This window comes from Salvelinus alpinus, chromosome 20 (genome assembly GCF_045679555.1).
Source record: "Salvelinus alpinus chromosome 20, SLU_Salpinus.1, whole genome shotgun sequence".
Taxonomy (NCBI): Eukaryota; Metazoa; Chordata; class Actinopteri; order Salmoniformes; family Salmonidae; genus Salvelinus; species Salvelinus alpinus.
Genome location: NC_092105.1, coordinates 15517274 through 15539773, shown reverse-complemented (window position 1 = coordinate 15539773; position 22500 = coordinate 15517274). Strand labels below are relative to the sequence as shown.

The 22500-nt window shown below is 46.5% G+C and overlaps 1 protein-coding gene and 1 long non-coding RNA gene across 2 annotated transcripts; one reads left to right on the top strand and one right to left on the bottom strand.

Moving 5' to 3' along the window:
* The first annotated feature begins 6189 nt into the window (after positions 1-6189).
* On the top strand, positions 6190-10240 carry LOC139546356 (thioredoxin domain-containing protein 9-like). The gene is made up of 5 exons (XM_071354647.1): positions 6190-6672; positions 7480-7706; positions 8471-8589; positions 8811-9065; positions 9480-10240. The coding sequence occupies exons 2-5, from the start codon at positions 7521-7523 to the stop codon at positions 9595-9597; spliced, it is 678 nt and encodes a 225-aa protein (XP_071210748.1). The 5' UTR covers positions 6190-6672; positions 7480-7520; the 3' UTR covers positions 9598-10240.
* On the bottom strand, positions 9933-20846 carry LOC139546357 (uncharacterized). Its single transcript, XR_011669201.1, has 3 exons — positions 20551-20846; positions 13880-14258; positions 9933-10516 (listed from the first exon to the last, which is right to left on the bottom strand). It is a non-coding gene; the product is annotated as an uncharacterized lncRNA (long non-coding RNA).
* Positions 20847-22500: the final 1654 nt, after the last annotated feature.

Sequence of the window (22500 nt, the reverse complement as noted above, 5' to 3'; positions counted from 1 at the left end):
TGTATAGAGGGCAGCAGCCTCTAAGGTGCAGGGTGGAGTAACATTATTAAAGTGGCCAGTGATTCCATGTCTAGGTATAGGGGGCAGCAGCCTCTAAGGTGGAGGGTGGAGTAACATTATTAAAGTGACCAGTGATTCCATGTCTATGTATAGGGGGCAGCAGCCTCTAAGGTGCAGGGATGAGTAGCTGGGTAGTGATGGCTATTTAACAGTCTGATGGCCTTGAGATTGAAGCTGTTTTTCAGTGTCTCGGTCCCAGCTTTGATGCACCTGGACTGAAAGGAAAGGAAAACTTTGAGCTTATTGCAGTTAGGTGGTCTGTCAATAAATACTAACTAATAATATGCTAGCATTTGGTGCCTGGTTCAAGACGGGCTTGCTTATAAACTTTTGGGTTGTTACATAATAAAAATACAATAGCAATGTAATGAAAATTATCCTAACTAAGCTACTACAGTCTCATTGGTGGTAACTAGACCTTATTTACCTGTGACTTTTTTTAACAAATTCAATTTCAAATTACAATAACAAATAAACAGGACATCACTACAAGTATATTTTCTTAAGAAACAAAATAACATTAAAGTAAAGCAAATAAATAAAAATTCCTACACATTAATTGCCAGTTACAACAGTTTAAAAAGTTGAATAAAATAAACTGAAAAAGGTCAGGGGTTACATTGTATAAACCTATGATGTAAGAATACTTTTGTTATTGACTAATCCTAGAGATTTTATAAAATATTTGGCATTTGGGGACAGATTTCAAATATGAGTTTTCCCACCATTAATGTTTCCCATGGGGGAGTTTAGAAACACTTCCAATAAGGGCTGTGTTTCATGTAGGCTGACCCTGGTGTGACCTAACCGTGTACATCTCTCTAGGACAAGGTGACCTTTATCAATATGTAGAGAACAACTGCCATGCTGATCTGGATGAGACTGCCGAACCAAGGCAAAGGTAAGAATCTCTGGATTAACTATCTAATGTTAACTAAATGTAGTAGTGAATATATTGGCCACATTTCTTTAAATTGATAATTATGTGAACTGTCTTGTGCAAGTTTTAAACTGACATAAAACCTGTTACCAAAGGTGTCAGCTAGAGATGACATGCAGGAGCTTGCAGGGATTTACAGTTTTTCATGATGTCTACTTTGATGCTAATTAGCATTTTTTTAAATCTGCGAGTGAATAGTGCCGAATATATTGATAAAAGTCACCTTGTCCGAGATTCACATGGTTATCAAAACGTCACGCCAGGGTAAGCCTACACAAAACATTTCCCTGTTTGACCGCTAGGTTTTATGGGTGTTATCGAGCCCCACAGTAGAGGTGTCATAAGGCACAAGATGCAGTGATGTATCATGAATACAGTCACAGGTAAATGGCGTTGTTTGGCCGACACACCACTGATGCTCTCTGCCCCCCTGATTGTTGAATTATTAACCCATATGTTTAACCTGACACTTATATCTGGTACTATCCCCAAGGTTTGGAATGTGGCCACCGAACACTACACGAGGGTCTTGCAAATCACTGTTGAGGGTAGATATGCTTGATCCATTTTTGCTGATGCTCTCTGCCCCCATGATTGTATCTGGTACTATCCCCAAGGTTTGGAATGTGGCCCATGTACTACCCCTTCACAAAAGTGGTGAACCTTGTGACCTAAATAATTATCAACCTATTTCTAAACCTTCTTGCCTTGCTAAAATATTAGAATCCTTGATTAATTCTCAGTAAAGATATTTTTATCTTTGAAATGTATTCTAAATGTACATCAGTTGAGTTTTAGACCAGGTCATAGCACTATATCTGTGCATCCCTAGTTATAAATGATGTGGTTAACTGTATGGATAAAAGGCAACATTTTGTGCTGCCCTCTTCATTGACCTGTCAAAGGCTTTCCATAGTGTTGATCACTCACTGCTAATTCAGAGGCTTTCCTCAATTGGCCTAGACCAGGCTGCATGGTTTAAAAATTACTTGACAGATAGAACTCAATGTGTATCTACTGATGGTATTAAATCACGTTTCCTGGATATTACGAAGTGTGTACAGCAGGCGTCGATTCTGGGTCCTGTACTTTTTACTGTTTACATAAACAATATCGGCTTGTCTGTAAATAAAAATGGTAACCTGCACTTGTATGCCGATGATACTGTTGTGTATGCTATTTCCCCACGGTTGACCAGGCTCTATCTGAACTACAGCCTGCCTGCATTGTATAACAGAAAAAGTTATTTACTTGAAATTATTATTGAATACAGGTAAAACTAAGTATAAGTTGTTCTCTAGAGCACATAAAAATAACTGATGATTTAAGCATATGTACTCTGGTTGGTGTCCATATTGGTTGTGTCTGTGCTTACAGATATCTGGATAGATGAAAAACTGTCTTTTAAAAAGCATATTGACGAGTTAGTTAAGAAGCTGAGATTAAAAATTGGCTTCTTCTATAGAAATATTCAGTCGACATTCCTATCGGTCCTTGACTATCAAATCAAATCAAATGTATTTATAAAGCCCTTCGTACATCAGCTGATATCTCAAAGTGCTGTACAGAAAACCAACCTAAATCCCCAAACAGCAAGCAATGCAGGAGTAGAAGCACGATGGCTAGGAAAAACTCCCTAGAAAGGCCAGAACCTAGGAAGAAACCTAGAGAGGAACCAGGCTATGAGGGGTGGCCAGTCCTCTTCTGGCTGTGCCGGGTGGAGATTATAACAGAACATGGCCAAGATGTTCAAATGTTCATAGATGACCAGCAGGGTCAAATAATAATAATCACAGTGGTTGTCGAGGGTGCAACAGGTCAGAACCTCAAGAGTAAATGTCAGTTGGCTTTTCATAGTCGATCATTCAGAGTATCTATACCGCTCCTGCTGTCTCTAGAGAGTTGAAAACAGCAGGTCTGGGACAGGTAGCACGTCCGGTGAACAGGTCAGGGTTCCATAGCCGCAGGCAGAACAGTTGAAACTGGAGCAGCAGCATGGCCAGGTGGACGGGTGACAGCAAGGAGTCATCAGGCCAGGTAGTCCTGAGACATGGTCCTAGGGCTCAGGTCCTCTGAGAGAAAGAAAGAGAGAAAGAGAGAATTAGAGAGAGCATACTTAAATTCACACAGGACACCGGATAAGACAGGAGAAATACTCCAGATATAACAGACTGACCCTAGCCCCCCGACACATAAACTACTGCAACATAAATACTGGAGGCTGAGACAGGAGGGGTCGGGAGACACTGTGGACCCGTCCGACGCTACCCCCGGACAGGGGCAAATAGGCAGGATATAACGCCACCCACTTTGCCCAAGCACAGCCCCCACACCACTAGAGGGATATCTTAAACCACCAACTTACCATCTTGAGACAAGGCTGAGTATAGCCCACAAAGATCTCCGCCACGGCACAACCCAAGGGGGGCGCCAACCCAGACAAGTGACGCACCCCTCCTAGGTACGGCATGGAAGAGCACCAGTAAGCCAGTGACTCAGCCCCTGTAATAGGGTTAGAGGCAGAGAATCCCAGTGGAGAGAGGGGAACCGGCCAGGCAGAGACAGCAAGGGCGGTTCGTTGCTCCAGTGCCTTTCCGTTCACCTTCACACTCTTGGGCCAGACTACACTCAATCATAGGACCTACTGATGAGATGAGTCTTCAATAAAGACTTAAAGGTTGAGACCGAGTCTGCGTCTCTCACATGGGTAGGCAGACCATTCCATAAAAATTGAGCTCTATAGGAGAAAGCCCTGCCTCCAGCTGTTTGCTTAGAAATTCTAGGGACAGTTAGGAGGCCTGCGTCTTGTGACCGTAGCGTACGTGTAGGTATGTACGGCAGGACCAAATCGGAAAGATAGGTAGGAGCAAGCCCATGTAATGCTTTGTAGGTTAGCAGTAAAACCTTGAAATCAGCCCTTGCCTTAACAGGAAGCCAGTGTAGAGAGGCTAGCACTGGAGTAATATGATCAAATTTTGGGGTTCTAGTCAAGATTCTAGCAGCCGTGTTCAGCACTAACTGAAGTTTATTTAGTGCTTTATCCGGGTAGCCGGAAAGTAGAGCATTGCAGTAGTCTAACCTAGAAGTGACAAAAGCATGGATTCGTTTTTCTGCATAATTTTTGGACAGAAAGTTCCTGATTTTTCCAATGTTACGTAGATGGAAAAAAGCTGTCCTTGAAACAGTCTTGATATGTTCGTCAAAAGAGAGATCAGGGTCCAGAGTAACACCGAGCTCTTTCACAGTTTTATTTGAGACGACTGTACAACCATCAAGATTAATTGTCAGATTCAACAGAAGATCTAAAAGATCTAAAATTTGCAGTCATCCACTTCCTTATGTCTGAAACACAGGCATCCTGCGAGGGCAATTTTGGGGCTTCACCATGTTTCATCGAAATGTACAGCTGTGTGTCATCCGCATAGCAGTGAAAGTGAACATTATGTTTCCGAATGACATCACCAAGAGGTAAAATATATAGTGAAAACAATAGTGGTCCTAAAATGGAACCTTGAGGAACACCAACATTTACAGTTGATTTGTCAGAGGACAAACCATCCACAGAGACAAACTGATATCTTTCCGACAGATAAGATCTAAACCAGGCCAGAACTTGTCCGTGTAGACCAATTTGGGTTTCCAATCTCTCCAAAAGAATGTGGTGATCGATGGTATCAAAAGCAGCACTAAGGTCTAGGAGCACGAGGACAGATGCAGAGCCTCGGTCTGACGCCATTAAAAGGTAATTTACTACCTTCACAAGTGCAGTCTCAGTGCTATGATGGGGTCTAAAACCAGACTGAAGCGTTTCGTATACATTGTTTGTCTTCAGGAAGGCAGTGAGTTGCTGCGTAACAGCTTTTTCTAAAATTTTGGAGAGGAATGGGAGATTTGATATAGGCCGATAGTTTTTTATATTTTTTGGGTCACCGTTTGGCTTTTTCAAGAGAGGCTTTATTATTGTTTGGTACACATCCAGTGGATAGAGAGCCGTTTATTATGTTAAACATAGGAGGGCCAAGCACAGGAAGCAGCTATTTCAGTAGTTTAGTTGGAATAGGGTCCAGTATGCAGCATGAAGGTTTTGAGGCCATTATTTTCATCATTGTTTCAAGAGATATAGTACTAAAACTCTTGAGTGTCTCCCTTGATCCTAGGTCCTGGCAGAGTTGTGCAGACTCAGGACAACTGAGCTTTGGAGGAATACGCAGATTTAAAGAATAGTCTGTAATTTGCTTTCTAATGATCATGATCTTTTCCTCAAAGAAGTTCATGAATTTATCACTGCTGAAGTGAAAGCCATCCTTTCTTGGGGAATGCTGCTTTTTAGGGGAGTTAGAGCCCTGTCTATGTTCGTAGATAAGATGAGAGCACCCCTCCAGCTAGGATGGAGTCTGTCACTCCTCAACAGGCCAGGCCTGGTCCTGTTTGTGGGTGAGTCCCAGAATTATCTACAAATTCTATATTTTGGGAGGGGCAGAAAACAGTTTTCAACCAGTGATTGAGGGGCAGAAAACAGTTTTCAACCAGTGATTGAGTTGTGAGACTGCTGTAGAGCTCATCACTCCCCCTAACTGGGAGGGGGCCAGAGACAATTACTCGATGCCGACACATCTTTCTAGCTGATTTACACGCTGAAGCTATATCTAGCTGATTTACACGCTGAAGCTATCTATGTTGCGCTTGGTGACCTCTGACTGTTTCATCCTAACATCGTTGGTGCCGACGTGGATAACAATATCCCGATACTCTCTACACTCGCCAGTTTTAGCCAGCACCGTCTTCAGATTAGCCTTAAAGTCGGTAGCCCTGCCCCCTGGTAAACAGTGTATGATCGCTGGATGATTTGTTTTAAGTCTAATACTGCGGGTAATGGAGTCGCCAATGACTTGGGTTTTCAATTTGTCAGAGCTAATGGTGGGAGACTTCGGCGTCTCAGACCCCGTAACCGGAGGAGGAGAGACAGGAGAAGGCTCGGCCTCTGACTCCGACTCGCTGCTTAATGGGGAGAACAGGTTGAAAGTTTCTGTCGGCTGAATGAGCGGAATTTTTACTAGGATTACATTTCAGGAATTGTGACACAGAGTTCAAATGTATTTGGCTAAGGTGTATGTAAACTTCCGACTTCAACTGTATATTGTAACGACACTGGGTTTATATGAGCGGATATCGAGTCTGCCACTTAAGTATGCTTTTGGTGCACAGTCGATAGCGCGCTGGACTTCGGGCTTGAAGGTGGAGGGTTCGAGACCTGCTCATGTCATTACTATATATATATATATATATAGTAATGAGATGTCGACTTGCCTGTAAAAACAACAACATGTAACTGTTGTGTACGCTCGTCTGTTTGGTGTGCAGGCTGGATAACGTTCTTGTCGCTAGCTAGCTAACTTCAGCTAACTCAGTCAAGGGCAACATTGAACCTGGAATGACAGTACACTAGTTGAATTTTCGTTTGTTTCGGCTTTTTGCCATATTGGCATTTATTTGTATACGTCCATGATAAGACGTTGATGCGTGATTTCGACTGGTTCAGAAAAAGTACTCGTGTCATCTGGACACAGTTCATTCTCATCCAGCAGGGGGCAACCTTCTGTATAATTGTGACTAAAATCTCATTCTGTACAACACTGAGCCAGGGTTCTGCCTTTGTGCACGGACCGCTTTTGGTGAGTAGGCTAGCCAGATTTATAATATTGATAAAGTCATGTACAAATAATAAATTCAGTCGGCCCTATTAACATAAGTGGTTGCTTTTTGTTGTAATCTTGTAGCTTCAGTGTCTGGGCAACTTGGTCGTTTTTGACAGGTCGCTAACGTTAGCCAGCTAGCTAGCTACCCAGCATTTTCTGACCACGCAGTTGTTAGCCTAGTTAACAGCCCTACCTTGATGTAGCTAGCGAGCTAGGCTAAAACGACGCCAGTGATTGTTCCTTTGTTCATTTTTGACATATCTCTCTACTTTGTCTGAAAGCTGATACAATTCATAGTAGGCTAACGAACATCTGACATCTCTTGTTCAATTGGGACTTTGTCTTTGGCTAATGTTAGCTTTCTTGCTAATTAACGTTAGCTAACAGACAATGGTAATTTGTTAGCGATAGGTGGGTAATCAAATAGCAGAACTTTCAAAATAGTTAACCAACGTTACTGTTAAGTTGTATCTTGTAAGACTAAGTAGTTGGATAACTTTCTAAAGGGGAATAACTTAAGCTAGGTAACGTTAACTAGTAGCTGTAGTTTAGTTCCCCTCGAGTTGAGTTGACTACGCCAGATAGCTAATGTAACTAACGAAAATTACTAGCTATCTAACGTTGGTTGTGTTCGATTTAAAACATCAGTGTGTAGTTTCCATGGTCACCAGCCAGGGTTATTAGCTAGTTGGCTTAATCGTTAGGCCAACCATTGCATTTCAGAGATAGAAATTCAATCTATAAAATTGTCTCTGACGCTCACTCACCCCCCCCATCCCTCAGGAATAGAGTGATTTGTGTCAGAAGTTTCAAAGCTTTTCATCATGGCGAGTCAGTCGATGGAGATCATGGCCAAAGCGCTGGAGCAGCAAGTGCTGCAGTCAGCCAGGATGGTGGAGGAGCAGTTGGACAAAGAGCTGGGGAAGCTGGAGCGCATGGATGACGACGAGATGGAAAGGCTGAAGGAGAGGAGGATGGAGGGCCTCAAGAAATCCCAGAAACAGAAGCAGGTAGGTGGGAAAGGCTGAGGATCTGGTGGATGCCTAACAAGCATTTGCTTTAGTCCATCAACTTACACTGGATACCTGCTCATCGAACATCTCATTCCAAAATCATGGGCATTAATATGGAGTTACCCCCCCTACTGCTATAACAGCCTCCACTCTTCTGTGAAGGCATTCCACTAGATGTTGGAACTTTGCTGCAGGACCTTGCATACATTCAGCCACAAGCATTAGTGAGGATGGGCACTGATTTTGGGTGTTTAGGCCTGGCTCGCAGTCGGCGGTCCAATTCATCCCAAAGGTATTTGATGGGGTTGAGGTCAGGGCTCTGCAAGCCAGTCAAGTTCTAATACACCGATCTTGACAAACCATTTCTGTATGGACCTCGCTTTGTGCACGGGGGAGTTCTGCTGAAACAGGAAAGGGCCTTCCCCAAACTGTTGCCACAAAGTTGGAAGTACAGAATTGAAGGGGCCAAACCATGAAAAACAGCCCCAGACCATTATCCCGGGCAGCTCGAGCAGGGCAGAAATGTGACTTGTTGGAAAGGTGGCATCCTATGATGGTGCCATGTTAAGTCACTGAGCTCTTCAGTAAGGCAAATGTTTGTCTATGGAGGTTGCATGGCTGTGTAGACTATTTTATACACCTATCGGCAACAGGTGTGGCTGAAATAGCAGAATCCATATATTTTGAAAGTGTCCACATACTTTTGTGTGTATGTCATAACAGTAACAACTCATCATAGTGTGTGTGCTCTGTCCCATAAGGAGTGGCTGTCTAAAGGGCATGGGGAGTATAAGGAAATCCCCAGTGAGAAAGATTTCTTCCCAGAGGTGAAGGAGAGCAATCGTGTGGTCTGCCATTTCTACAGAGACTCCACTTTCAGGTTGGCAACACAGCAATGTTCCCCCTCTTCCTGTTTTTCTCCTGCCATTCCAGGCCGCAAACCTTTTTACTGCTGCTAATGAATTGAGCCCTGCTCCGGAATGAGCTTACCCTCCCAAAATCCCTAAGAAAAGGATTAGAAGGGGATTTATTGCCCAGTAAACCTTAATTGCAGCTTCTACCAGCTTAACCATGCTGTCTCTTCTCCCCTACCTTATAAAGATGCAAGATCCTGGACAAGCACCTGGGCATCCTGGCCAAGAAGCACCTGGAGACTAAGTTCATCAAGCTGAATGTGGACAAGGCGCCGTTCCTGACAGAGAGGCTGCGGATCAAGGTGATTCCCACGTTGGCGCTGGTTAAGGACGGGAAGACCAAGGATTACGTGGTGGGATTCACCGACCTGGGGAACACGGACGAGTTCTCCACAGAGGTGCTGGAGTGGAGATTGGGCTGCTCTGACGTCATCAACTACAGGTATACAGACGGGTGTGATTTCCTACAGATAATCACACCTCTAGCTAGAAAGATGATCCGTCTAGGTATTTCCTGTCGAGCATGAGGCTGATGGCACATTGGTTGATGTGCGAAGGAATAGAAAGCCTTACCTGTTCATGCACAACCACATGCTGATTAGTCTTATTAAATGGATTCTAGATAGCATGCTAGCAAATACCCATAAACTTCCAGTCATTGCGCTAACGCTAGTAACATGGCTCACAAAACTACCTCTTCATCTTCCTTCATACTGGACAGAGACATAAATGGTGCATATAGACAAAAAAGGTCACCTAACTCTGGAAGTAGATAAAGAGCCTCATTGCCAAAATCTCAAAGTATCCCTTTAAATCCTACATCATAACACCCCTCTACCCTTGTCTTCTCCTCCAGTGGTAACCTAATGGAGCCCCCCACCCTGACACAGAAATCTGGTTCAAAGTTCACCAAGGTGGAGAAGACCATCAGAGGGAGAGGACACGATTCAGACTCTGGTTCTGAAGATGACTAGAAGACTGTCAGCCTTCAACCTCTGTCTCTCAGGGCTAATACCCACTAACTGGCAGAACCATCTCCTCCAGTTTTATCAATTTCCTTTTCCCCCTCCTGTAATTTCCTTATTTATTATAGTCTTCCATGCTTTAGTTTTCCATTTATTTTATGGATGAAATTCTGACTTATTTTGTTTGGACTTTAAATCATATTTTAGGTCATTTATATTCGACTGGCAAGTAAAAGGAGGATTCCTGTCTGAGTCACTGAACTCTTTCTGTTCTGACTGGCTCCCCTTGAAATGGTTCTGTGCAGAAATGTTTCATTTGATTCCAATTGAAGTGTAAGACCTGAGCTTCAGCCTTGATGCAGTTACCCTGTATCATAACAGATTTGATTCTAATTTATGGACTTGCATTTTTAACAAAGAACCATCCTTACGAACAGTAAAGCTTGCTACATTAACATCGATCCATGTCATTTGCCTTTGTTGAACCGATGTGTGGGCGAACTCAACCAGCGGTTCAGTAGCAACAACCAAGTGCCAGTTTCATTCCACCATCTCCATCCTCCATTCCAGTCTTGTCAGTGTGTGATGGTAGCACAGGTTTGAGGTTTTCTATAAAAATGAGCTTGATCTTAATAAAATAAGCTGATCATCACTGGCGCGTTGTTGCATTTCCCTCTGACTTTTGCTTCATGTTTTTGTTAGAAATATAAGAGGTGGGACAGAGGTTTCAGTCCAGGTCTAGACTGAACACATGTACAGGGATTTCACTGAGTCATTTGAATCATGGATTTTTTGATAGGCCAGACAAACTACTTATTCACAGCTTTACTGTCCTCTACATGTTTGAGGCGTCGTATGATCATCTCTGCTGTTCAGGTAGGTGTCTTCCTCAGTAGGGAGACTATGGGGCAGCTTGAGTGGCTGGATCCTGGACAGGGAGAACGAGAGATGAGTGGTTATACACTTAATATAAATGCAACAATTTCTTATATTTCACAAAAGGAAATCAGTCAATTTAAATCAATTCAGTCAGCCCTAATATGTATTTTACAAGACTGGGAATACAGATAAGCTGTTGGTGACGGATACTTAAAAACACTTTTTTAAACTGGGCGTGGATCAGAAAACCAACATGGGGTGATTGTGGGGGATGAATGGCACGACAATGGACCTCAGGATCTCACAGTAGCTGCACTCAAATTGCCATTGATAAAATGCGATTGTGTTCATTCTGTAGTTTGCCTGTCCATATAACTGTTCAATGTTGACATCAGCAAACCACTCGCCCACACAACGCCATACACACGGTCTGCCATCTGCCTGGTACAGTTGAAACCCGGATTCATCCATGAAGAGTACACTTCTCCAGCGTGCCAGTGGCCATTGAAGGTGAGAATTTGCCCACTGAAGTTGGTTACAACGCTGAACTGCAGGCAGATCAAGACCCTGGTGAGGACAACGAGCAAGCAGATGAGTTTCCCTGAGACGGTTTCTGCAGAAATTCTTTGGTTTTGCAAATCCAGTTTCATCAGCTGTCCGATGGCATCTCAGAACATCCTGCAGGTGACAAAGTTGGATGTGGAGGTCCTGGGCTGGCATGATTACACGTGGTCTGCAGTTGTGAGGCCAGTTGGACGTACTGCCAAATTCTCTAAAAGGCAGTTGAAGGTGGCATATGGTAGAGAAATTAACATTAAATTATCTGGCAACAGCTCTGGTGGACATTCCTGCAGCCAGCAAGACAATTGCACGCTCCCTCATAACTTGAGACATCTGTGGCATTTTGTGACAAAACTGCACATTTTAGAGTGGCATTTTGTGTCCCCAGCACAAGGTGCACCTGTGTCACAATCACGCTGTTTAACCAACTTCTTGGTATGCCACACCTGTCAGGTGAATTAATTATCTTGGCAAAGGACAAATGCTCACTAACGGATATAAACAAATGGGTGCACAAAATTTGAGAGAATTAACATTTGTGCGTATGGAAGATTTATGGGACTTTTTATTTCAGCTCATGAAACATGGGACCAACACTTCACATGTTGCGTTTATATTTTTGTTCTGTAGTTTTCAGAATCAAATAACCAGAAGGTATACAGCAGCATATACTTCACAGGAATTAAATGTGATGTTAGCCCTACACTAACATCAAAGTAAAAACTTAGGTCTTATCGCTCAAGATGCTTGATACATTTCAGCTGGTTGTTGACTGAAGGGATGTTCTTGTGAATTACAGGTACACTATGTATGCCTGAGTAGAGAAAGAGCAATGAAAAATCACAGAGGAGGAAAATGTACCCAATTGTCATAATTCAGTAAAAGTAAAGATACCTTAATAGAAAATTACTGAAGTAAAAGTCTAAAAGTAAATGTAATTGCTCAAATATACTCGAGTATCATTTCAAATTCCTTATATTTGTCACGTTCTGACCATAGTTCTTTTGTATGTTCTTTGTTTTAGTGTGGTCAGGGTGTGAGTTGGGTGGGTATGATCTATGTTTTCTGTTTCTATGTGGGGTTTCTCGTTTGGCCTGATATAGTTCTCAATCAGAGGCAGGTGTTAGTCATTGTCTCTGATTGGGAACCATATTTAGGTAGCCTGTGTTTTGTGGGTGGTTGTCTTCAGTCTTTGTGTGTCTGCACCAGATAGAACTGTTTCGGTTTTCACTTTGTTGTTTTTGTATTTTGAGTTGTTCACTTCATTAAATAATATGAACAATTACCACGCTGTGCATTGGTCCTCTGATCCTTCAAACTTCTCGTCCTCAGACGAGGAAGACGACAGACGTTACAATATTAAGCAAACCAGACAGCACCATTTTCTTTTTTAAATTTATGCACAGGGAAAATGTATGGAGTAAAAAGTACATTATTTTCTTTAGGATTGTAGTGGAATAAAAGTTGTCAAAAATATAAATAGTAAAGTACAGATACAATGCATTCGGAAATATTCAGACCACTTCCCTTTTCCACATTTTGTGATGTTACAGCCTTATTCTAAAATGGATTAAATTTAAAAAAATCCTCAATCTACACACAATACCCCATAAAGACAAAGCGAAAACAGGTCTTTGAATATTTAGCAAATTTATAAAAAATTTAAAAAACTTCACATTTGCATAAGTATTCAGACCCTTTGCTCTGAGACTCGAAATTGAGCTCAGATGCATCCCGTTTCCACTGATTATCCTTGAGATGTTTCTAGAACTTGGGAGTCCAACTGTGGTAAATTCAATTGATTGGACATGATTTGGAAAGACACACACACCTGTCTATATAAAGGTCCCGCAGTTGACAGTGCATGTCAGAGCAAAAACCAAGCCATGAGGTTGAAGGAATTGTCTGTAGAGCTCTGAGACAGGATTGTGTCAAGGCACAGATCTGGGGAAGGGTACCAAAAAAAAAAAATCAGCTTTGAAGGTCCCTAAGAACACAGTGGCTTCTATCATTCTTAAATGGAAGAAGTTTGGAACCACCAAGGCTCTTCCTAAAGCTGGCCGCCCGGCCAAACTGAGCAATCAAGGGAGAGCGGCCTTGGTCAGGGAGAGTTCTCCTCTGTGGAGAAGGGAAAACCTTCCAGAAGGACAACCGTCTCTGCAGCGCTCCACCAATCAGGCCTTTATGATAGAGTGGCCAGACGGAAGCAACTCCTCAGTAAAAGGCACATGACAGCCCGTTTCGAGTGCCAAGCTTGTAGCGTCATACCCAAGGAGACTTGAGGCTGTAATCACTGCCAAAGGTTCTTCAACAAAGTACTGATTACTTATGCAAATTTGATATTTTTATTTATTTATAAATTTGCCAAAAGTTATAAAAACCTGTTTTTGCTTTGTCATTATGGGGTATTGTGTAGATTGAGGAGGAAAAAACGATTTAATCAGTTTTAGAATAAGGCTGTAACGTAACAAAATGTGGAAATAGTCAAGGGGTCTGAATATTTCTGAATGCATTGTACCCCCAAAAAACTACTTCGTAGTACTTTAAAATATTTTTACTTTAATACTTCACAATAAAAACCAAGTTAACAATCAGACTCATCATTACAACTTCACTGCATGACCTCAAGCACAGATAACTGAATTAAATACAAGTCTTGGAGAAGAAAATGGTCACACTATGCAAAACACACACTTAGTCTAGAGGTGGGCAACCTTCACTTAGTAGAATCAGGTGTGTTACTACTTGGCTGGAGCAAAAGCCTGCACCCACATCTGACAGGTTAGGATTTCCCACCACTAGGCTAGCCCCCAGATGAGAAGTTATTCATCTAAACTGATAGGAGCCACACCTTCTGCAGGCAGCGTCCCTCCACTAGCTTCTTCTCCCAGTAGGGTCAGCACATGGTGCTGTTTACTGGGCTGCTCTGGATTACCACCATACTTCTCATGCTCGTGTCCACTCATCCAGCAACTGAAAGACCATGGATTCAGGGGGTTTAGTCCCAGGGGTTTATTTAAAATGACATTTCCATTATATCACTGCCATTAGCCTGTAATCAAAGTGTAAGTAACATTAGGTAATAAACAGCTTTGAGTTGATTGCATTTAGTTGTAGGGCCTGCCCTTGAAAGTCCGTAGCACCGTCCACCCTACTTGTGGAATCCGTGCTCTGGTGAACTTGCTGCAGAATGAATTTAACCAAGGCAGAGGCATCGTTTATGTTAAAGCCTAGAATAATACACAGAAATACTGTATCATCAAATATGCAACACCATGAAGAGAATGAGAAAAGGCAATGTTATACTAACTATGAAGGAGTCAACTCAGATGATCCCAAACCGATTATATTTACAATATTTACAATTCTCCAAATAATATTGTAGCGACCCGCACAGACAGCTGTGTGTTATGTGTTAGGCTAGGAGGTGGTTGTGTTGTACTGACCAGTACCCGGTGTTCGCGGGGTCCGACATGTCAATCAACCTGCTATCTGCCATTCACGGGAATGCCTGGAATGTTCTGATGCCGGGCATCCTGGTGGTTGGCGGAGTGGCGTGGAGGGGGGTTGGGCAGGGGGGTGGAGCATTGGAAGTTAAGACCAGGTTCAGCCTTTGTTCTCTCTCTCTTACGTCTGGGCTTCACAAGAGAAGGTCACGATTGGCTTGTGGGTTATCTGTCATCTCTTTGGCGTGTGCTACGGCCCAAACAGTAGCCTGTGTAAAGTTGGTTTAATAAACCGTCAATTCGCAAACTCAAGCCTCTGTCTGGACAATTGTTCATTTATGATCTAGTCAGGTCATTACATTGGTGTCAGAAGTAAAAACGTTGATACAAGTTAGCCAGCTAGCTAGCTGACTTATGTGGCTAGCTACCGTAGGTGAGAACGGGGATTGAAAATGCTTCGAGGGAATCCGAAAGTGAAGGTGGAGGTAGGGGACGATTATGGCCAAGGAGGTGCGTGTGAATGGACGTCGGGGGTTCTGTCTGAGGAGATCGCCAGGGCGTCGGAGCGCAGAGGCCGCTTGAGGGAGGACGTTAGAGCGATGGCGGCTGAAGCGGGCATGAGTGCTTCGTCGACTGTATTTCGCGCGGATTCTGGTGGGCGGACGGAAGTGGTGACGTCGACGCGGCGTGACGAGGAATCTGGGGCTCAGGATGTAAACAAACATGGCGGCGCCCAGTTCCCGGCTGCGTCCGTATCTGTTAAGACCCCGAAGTATTCCGGTAAGGCGGATTGGGAAGCTTTTCATGCTCAGTTTGAACTGTTAGCTCATTTTAGGGGGTGGTCGGATGAAGAAAGGGCACTGCAGTTGGCTTTATGCCTCACGGATGAAGCTCTGGCCTGTTTGATATTGATTAGCCCCGAGGACAGGCATGATTATGGTGCTTTAGTGGGAGCACTGAGGAGGCGCTATGGACAGTGTGTACAGCCCGGGCTACTGCGCTCCGAACTGAGTAATAGACGCAGGCAGCCTGGAGAGCCTCTACGGGTGCTAGCTAATGACATTGAGAGCCTCTCTCGGCGGGCATATGCTCACATGCCCCCTTCCGTGCAGAGCGAGCTAGCACGGGACCAGTTCATACAGGCGCTCTCTCCTACGGAGCTGCGCATACAGACCCAGCTGGCTCATCCTGAGTCATTGCAGACAGCCTTGGAGATGGCTTTGGAGAGGGAGCTGGTGTGGGCTGGGGCTTCAGCTGGGGCTTTGGTGGGGGTGCAGGGAGACACACCCTCTGTGCGAGCTGGGGGGCAGAGCAGCCCGGAGCCGGAAAAGCCTGCTTGGGTGGCCGAAATGACAAAACTCATTCGTGCTGTGTCGCTACAGGCGGCACGAAACACACGCCCTGGTCCCAGGGTCTGCTGGGGTTGTGGCCAGCCAGGCCATCTGCGCCGAGATTGCCCCATGTCCCCCAGAGCTCAGGGAAACGGCTCGGGGTCCGCATAGACCGGGTAGTGCGGACCCCTGGCTTTCTATCCCAACCACCATCATCTTCAGGAGGAGCCCACCGGCACAGACGGGGAAGCAAGGCTCCACTTCCCCCAGAAGCAGACGAGGGCAAGCGGATGGAGCCTGTTGTTGTGGTGGGCCGGACCTGTGTTGGGGACTTTTGTCATGTCCCTGTCACTGTGGAGGGGGTGCCCTGCTCCGCCCTGGTGGACACTGGGTCCACAGTAACCCTGGTGAGGCCAGATATTGTGCCAGGTTGGACTCAGTGTGAGCCTACAACTGTGCAGCTCCGCACAGTCACAGGTGAGCTGGCACCCATGAAAGGGAAGGGAATAATGACTCTGACAGTAGGGGGCAGGACTGTGCGTCATCCTGTGTGGGTGGCGGCTGTGCAGGACCCTTGTATCCTGGGGTTGGACTTTCTTAGGAGCACAGGCTGCCAGTTAGACCTAAATAGGGGCACACTGAGCTTCCAGGGAGGGACGGAAGTCACCATGGCCCCCCCTAATGTCACATTCACTCAACCCAACAAACCCTTTACTCCAACAGTTAAAGCAGCAGAGACTCATGGCTGCGCCCCCTCCCCCACAGCTGTGTGTGACTTTTCCCCAGTCCCCCTGTCACCTACGGCGGTGTGTTACATTCCCCCAGCTACCTCCATGACACAGCCCTCTGTGAGCCCGGGCCGCACCCCCCCAGCCCAGCTACCCCAGATGGGAGAGGAGAGGACACTGTCTGCAGTGAGGGAGATATGGGGGAGGAACTGTGTTGGTCTTGACCCCGAGCAGCAGGAACGGTTGTGGCAGTTGCTGTTTGAATTCAGAGACAGCTTTGCGTTGAGTGAGGAAGAGGTGGGTCAGACTCATCTGGTGCAGCATGAGATCGACACAGGTGATGCTCGACCCATCAAGATGCGTCCCCGCCGTATCCCGCTGGCACGCCAGGAGGCGGCAGACAAGGCTGTGTTGGAGATGCAGCGGGCAGACTTCATTGAGCCCTCAGACAGCCCCTGGGCGGCGCCAGTCGTCATGGTTCCAAAGAAGGGGGGCAAGCTGAGGTTCTGTGCGGACTACAGGCGGCTGAATGAGGTAACCAGGAAGGACTCATACCCCATACCACGTATCGATGAGTCGCTGGACCTGATTAGGGGGTCCTCCTGGTTCTCCTCACTAGACCTCCGCAGTGGCTACTGGCAGGTGCCCCTCTCCCCAGAGGCCAGAGCCAAAACTGCGTTCTCCACTAACAGAGGACACTGGCAGTTCAAGGTCCTGTGCTTTGGCCTGTGCAACGCTCCAGCTACTTTTGAGCGTTTGATGGACAGGGTGCTGGATGGCATCCCCCGACAGCAGTGTCTGGTATACCTCGATGACATCCTGGCCCATGGCAGCTCCTTCCAGTCAGCCCTGGGGGCGCTACGGCGTGTGCTGGAGAGGGTGGCTGCCGCAGGTCTGAAGCTCCACCCCGAGAAGTGCCACTTCATGAGGAGAGAGGTGTCCTTCTTGGGCCACCGAGTGGGGAAGGAGGGGATCAGCACCATGGAGGACAAGGTAGGGGCTGTCAGAGACTGGCCCACCCCCACCGACCAGCGTCAGCTGAAGAGCTTCCTGGGCCTGGCCTCGTACTACAGGAGGTTTGTACGGGGCTTCTCAAGCGTTGCTGCTCCACTGAACCGCCTGCTGCCGAAGGACAAGGCTTTCACTTGGACAGTGGAGTGTGAGGAGGCGTTCAACACCCTCAAACGTGCACTGATCGAGGCCCCCGTGCTCGCCCCCCCTGACCTCACCTTGCCCTTTATCCTGGACACAGACGCGAGCAATGTGGGCATGGGTGGGGTGCTGGCCCAGGTGGGGCCAGAGGGGGAGAGAGTGGTGGCGTACTTCAGCAAAACATTTGACAAACATGAGCGCCGCTACTGTGTCACCCGGCGGGAGCTCTTGGCTGTTGTGGCTTCCGTCAAACACTTCAAGTACTACCTGGGTGGTCTGCCCTTTACTGTAAGGACTGACCACTCTGCTCTCCAGTGGCTCATGTCTTTCAGAGAGCCAGAGGGGCAGGTGGCACGCTGGTTGGAGGAGCTTCAGCCGTATGACTTCACGGTGGTGCACAGGGCAGGGGCACGCCACTCCAACGCCGACGCCATGTCCCGTCGGCCCTGTACTGCAGACGGCTGCCGCCACTGTGAACGGAGAGAGGGACGGGAGAGAGAGCTGCGGGCAGAGGAGGGTGTCTGTGCCACAGTGTGTCGGGCGAGCGGGCCTGTCTGCTGTGAGCTGCAGACTGTCGACGTGGCTGAATGGCGGCAGCAGCAGGGACGGGACACAGACCTACAGCCAGTGCTACAGTGGGTAGAGGCGCAGGTGAGGCCACCATGGGAAGAGGTGACAGCGCTCTCACTCGCGACCAAAGGGTTGTGGTCGAAGTTTGAGAGACTGCGGCTGGCTGATGGCGTGCTACAGCGGGCATGGAAGGAGTCAGCTACGGGAGAGGAGAGGTGGCAGGTGGTGGTCCCAAAAGCATTGCGGGAGGCTGTGCTCCAGAGTACTCATGGGGGGGTGGGGACTGGACACTTTGGGGTCACAAAAACACTGCGCCGTCTCCGTCAGGGCTTCTACTGGGGGCAGCACAAGAGGGATGTGGAGGACTTTTGTCGCCGCTGTGACAACTGCACAGCGAGAAAGGGCCCCCCAGGCCGCTCTCATGCTCAGCTCCAACAGTTCCCAGTGGGGGCTCCCATGGAGAGGGTGGGAGTGGATGTAGTTGGGCCGTTCCCCACCACAGACAGTGGAAACCGCTGGGTGCTCACGGCCATGGACTATTTCACAAAATGGCCCGAGGCCTATGCTCTGCCTGACCAGGAGGCAGAGACCATCGTCGACGCCCTGACAGCGGGGATGTTCAGCAGGTTTGGAGCTGCAGAGTCCATCCACAGCGACCAAGGCAGAAACTTTGAGTCCCGTGTGTTCGCCACCATGTGTGAGAGGCTGGGTATGCACAAGACCCGCACTACTCCTCTCCATCCTCAAAGTGATGGCCTTGTGGAGCGCTTCAACAAAACGCTTGGACAGCAGCTGGCCATCGTCTCTTCCAAACACCAGCGTGACTGGGACAAGCACCTGCCTATGGTCCTCATGGCATGCCGCTCCGCTGTCCAAGACTCCACCTCCTGCACGCCTGCCCTCCTCATGCTGGGGAGAGAGATCCGCACCCCTGCGGAGATGGCGTTTGGTCGGCCCCTGGATAGCCCTCATGTTCCTCCGGGGCCGGAGTATGCCCGGAGACTCCAGGACCGCCTGGAGACAGCCCACACCTTCGCCAGAGAGCAGCTGGTGAATGCAGGTGTGAGGCAGAAAAGGAACTATGACGTGCACACCCGGGGAAGGCACTTTGTGGCTGGGGAGCTGGTCTGGGTCTACAGCCCCCTAAGGAAAAAAGGCAGATGCCCCAAGTTGGACAGTCACTGGGTGGGACCCTGCAGTGTCCTGGAGAGGGTAGGGGAGGTTGTGTACCGGGTGCAGCTTCCTCCCAGGGGGAGAAAGGTGGCACTGCACCGGGACAGGTTAGCCCCATACAGAGGGGCCTCTTCTCCCCAAACCCCAGGAACCCCCACAATTCCCCTCTCTGGCAATGACATTCTCCAGGCACCCACCCTCAGGTGCCGCAGACAAGGCTCCAGACAGCCCACTCCCCCTGTCTCCCCCCCTGTGTCACCGCGTGGTTCCCCAGAGCCACGGACTGTATTACCCGTTCCCGCTTCCTTGTCCCCCATATCCCTGCCTTCATCCCCTGGTTCCCAGAGGGGCACTCTGCGACCATCACGGCCACGCAGGCAAAGGAGACCTCCGGGTCGCTTCAGAGACTTTGTTTGTTCCCTCGGGGACGAGGGACTTTGTGGTGGGGGGGCTGTGTAGCGACCCGCACAGACAGCTGTGTGTTATGTGTTAGGCTAGGAGGTGGTTGTGTTGTACTGACCAGTACCCGGTGTTCGCGGGGTCCGACATGTCAATCAACCTGCTATCTGCCATTCACGGGAATGCCTGGAATGTTCTGATGCCGGGCATCCTGGTGGTTGGCGGAGTGGCGTGGAGGGGGGTTGGGCAGGGGGGTGGAGCATTGGAAGTTAAGACCAGGTTCAGCCTTTGTTCTCTCTCTCTTACGTCTGGGCTTCACAAGAGAAGGTCACGATTGGCTTGTGGGTTATCTGTCATCTCTTTGGCGTGTGCTACGGCCCAAACAGTAGCCTGTGTAAAGTTGGTTTAATAAACCGTCAATTCGCAAACTCAAGCCTCTGTCTGGACAATTGTTCATTTATGATCTAGTCAGGTCATTACAATATATTCCATACAAATGTATTCCAGATACATTAACAAAATATCATGAATTAAAATACATTTAAAAAATACATTAAAAAATACGTTTCCTACAATGCTTCCAAAAATATATTGTAAATGAATTTTTCCCCGTATGGAACACTAGACGTGTTGGTTCAACAACCAGTCATCTGACTGATTGCTTAGTTACAACTGCCTGCCAGAAAGATTCTCTTCCTTTAATAAATCAGACTTCATCCTTACCTGAATTGGGGAAAATATGTGAAGCCCACGACATAGCATTGCCATATTTACTTGTTGGTTGATAGAGGCGTGCAGGGACGCCAATGTTATAGCACAACGTTTCTAAACTATTTTTGATTATAGTGCAAAAAACATCATATGCTGATGGGCCAAGGCAAATACTGAATCACACCAAGATATAAAGTGTTGTTACAAAAATGTCATACAAACTAGCTACATTCTAAACAAAATCGAAATGCAGATAAAATTACGCGTTCAGGATTAACAGAGGATTTTCATGTTTTCGCATTTTGAATTTAAACGGATGTCGGAAGTCATCGGTCATCTTCTTCGGTGGGGATTATCGGCGGTTAGCATCCAACGGTATGGTGCATTACCGGCACCTACTGTACTGGAGTGTAGGCCAGAGACGGAGGCAGGGTGACACAAAATCCTACCTAAGTCCTACCTGCCAGCCCGATGCTCTTAAAAAAAGATAACAAAATATTTGAGACTATATCTAATGACGTTCTACTCAATATACTCTTTAAACTAATTTCCTGTATCCCCTTCTCCCTCATACTAGATCTCAGCCGCTCTCTTTCCCTCTGATACTGCCCACACTGTAGCAATATATCAAATCAAATTGTATTTGTCACATGCACCAAATACAACAGGTGTAGGTAGACCTTACCGTGTATGCTTACTTACAAGCCCTTAACCAACCATGTAGTTCAAGAAATAGAGTTAAGAAAATGTTTACTAAATAAACTAAAGTAAAAAATAAATTAAATTAAAGTAACACAAGATAATTACATAATAACAACGAGGCTACATACAGGGGGTACCGGTACCGAGTCAATGTGCGGGGGTACAGGTTAGTCGAGGTCATTTGTAAAGTGACTATGCATAGATACTAAAGAGTGAGAAAATACATTTCTATTGTGTTTTTCAGCGGCAGGGACTGAGAACCTGGTCATAATTGAAGCAATGATGGATGGCGCTAATTACAGGAAAATTCTTGAGGGGAAACCTGTTTCAGTCTTCCAGAGATTTGAGACTGGGACAGAGGTTCACCTTCCAGCAAGACAATGACCCTAAACATACTGCTAAAGCAACACTCAGAGTGGTTTAAGGGGAAACATTTAAATGTCTTGGAATGGCCTAGTCAAAGCCCAGACCACAATCCAATTGAAAATCTGTGGTATGACTTAAAGATGGCTGTACACCAGCGGAACCCATCCAACTTGAAGGAGCTGGAGCAGTTCTGTCTTGATGAATAGGCAAAAATCCCAGTGGCTAGATGTCCCAAGCTTATAGAGACATGCCCCAAGAGACTTGCTGTAATGGCTGCAAAAAGTATTGACTTTAGGGGGGTGAATAGTTATACACGCTCAAGTTTTCTTCTTTGTTCCACAAAAAAAATATTTTGCATCTTCAAAGTGGTAGGCATGTTGTGTAAATCAAATGATACAAACCCCCCAAAAATCTATTTTAATTTCATGTTGTAAGGCAACAAAATAGGAAAAATGCCAAGGGTGGTGAATACTTTCGCAAGCCACTGTATATAGCTTGTGGCTCCATTTGTGTTCTTTATGGCTGTTGCACAGTTCTAAACCTATTCCCAATGCCAAGTCTCTCATGTGTTGTTTCCCTGATCCACTTGTGTGTTTTGTGTGTGTGTGTTTGTGTGTGTGTTGCAGGGGGATAATTCCTTCCAGCAGACCAGTGCCCGGTTAGAGCTCAAGCAGAGTCTACAGAACCAGGGTGTGTGTCTGCCAAGGTGTGTGTTTGTTATGGTGTGTGTGTCTGTTATGCCATGGTGTGTGTCTGCCAGGGTGTGTGTCTGCCATGGTGTGTGTCTGCCAGGGTGTGTGTCTGCCAGGTTGTGTGTCTGCCAGGGTGTGTGTGTGTCTGCCAGGGTGTGTGTCTGCCAAGGTGTGTGTTTGTTATGGTGTGTGTGTCTGTTAT

Bases quoted from the DNA above. Each gene is read 5' to 3' on its own strand.
- LOC139546356 (XM_071354647.1), top strand. From the start codon at position 7,521: ATGGCGAGTCAGTCGATGGAGATCATGGCCAAAGCGCTGGAGCAGCAA. The intron at 8,590-8,810 runs GTTGGCAACACA...TACCTTATAAAG, and splicing joins TACAGAGACTCCACTTTCAG to ATGCAAGATCCTGGACAAGC. The intron at 9,066-9,479 runs GTATACAGACGG...CTTCTCCTCCAG, and splicing joins TCTGACGTCATCAACTACAG to TGGTAACCTAATGGAGCCCC.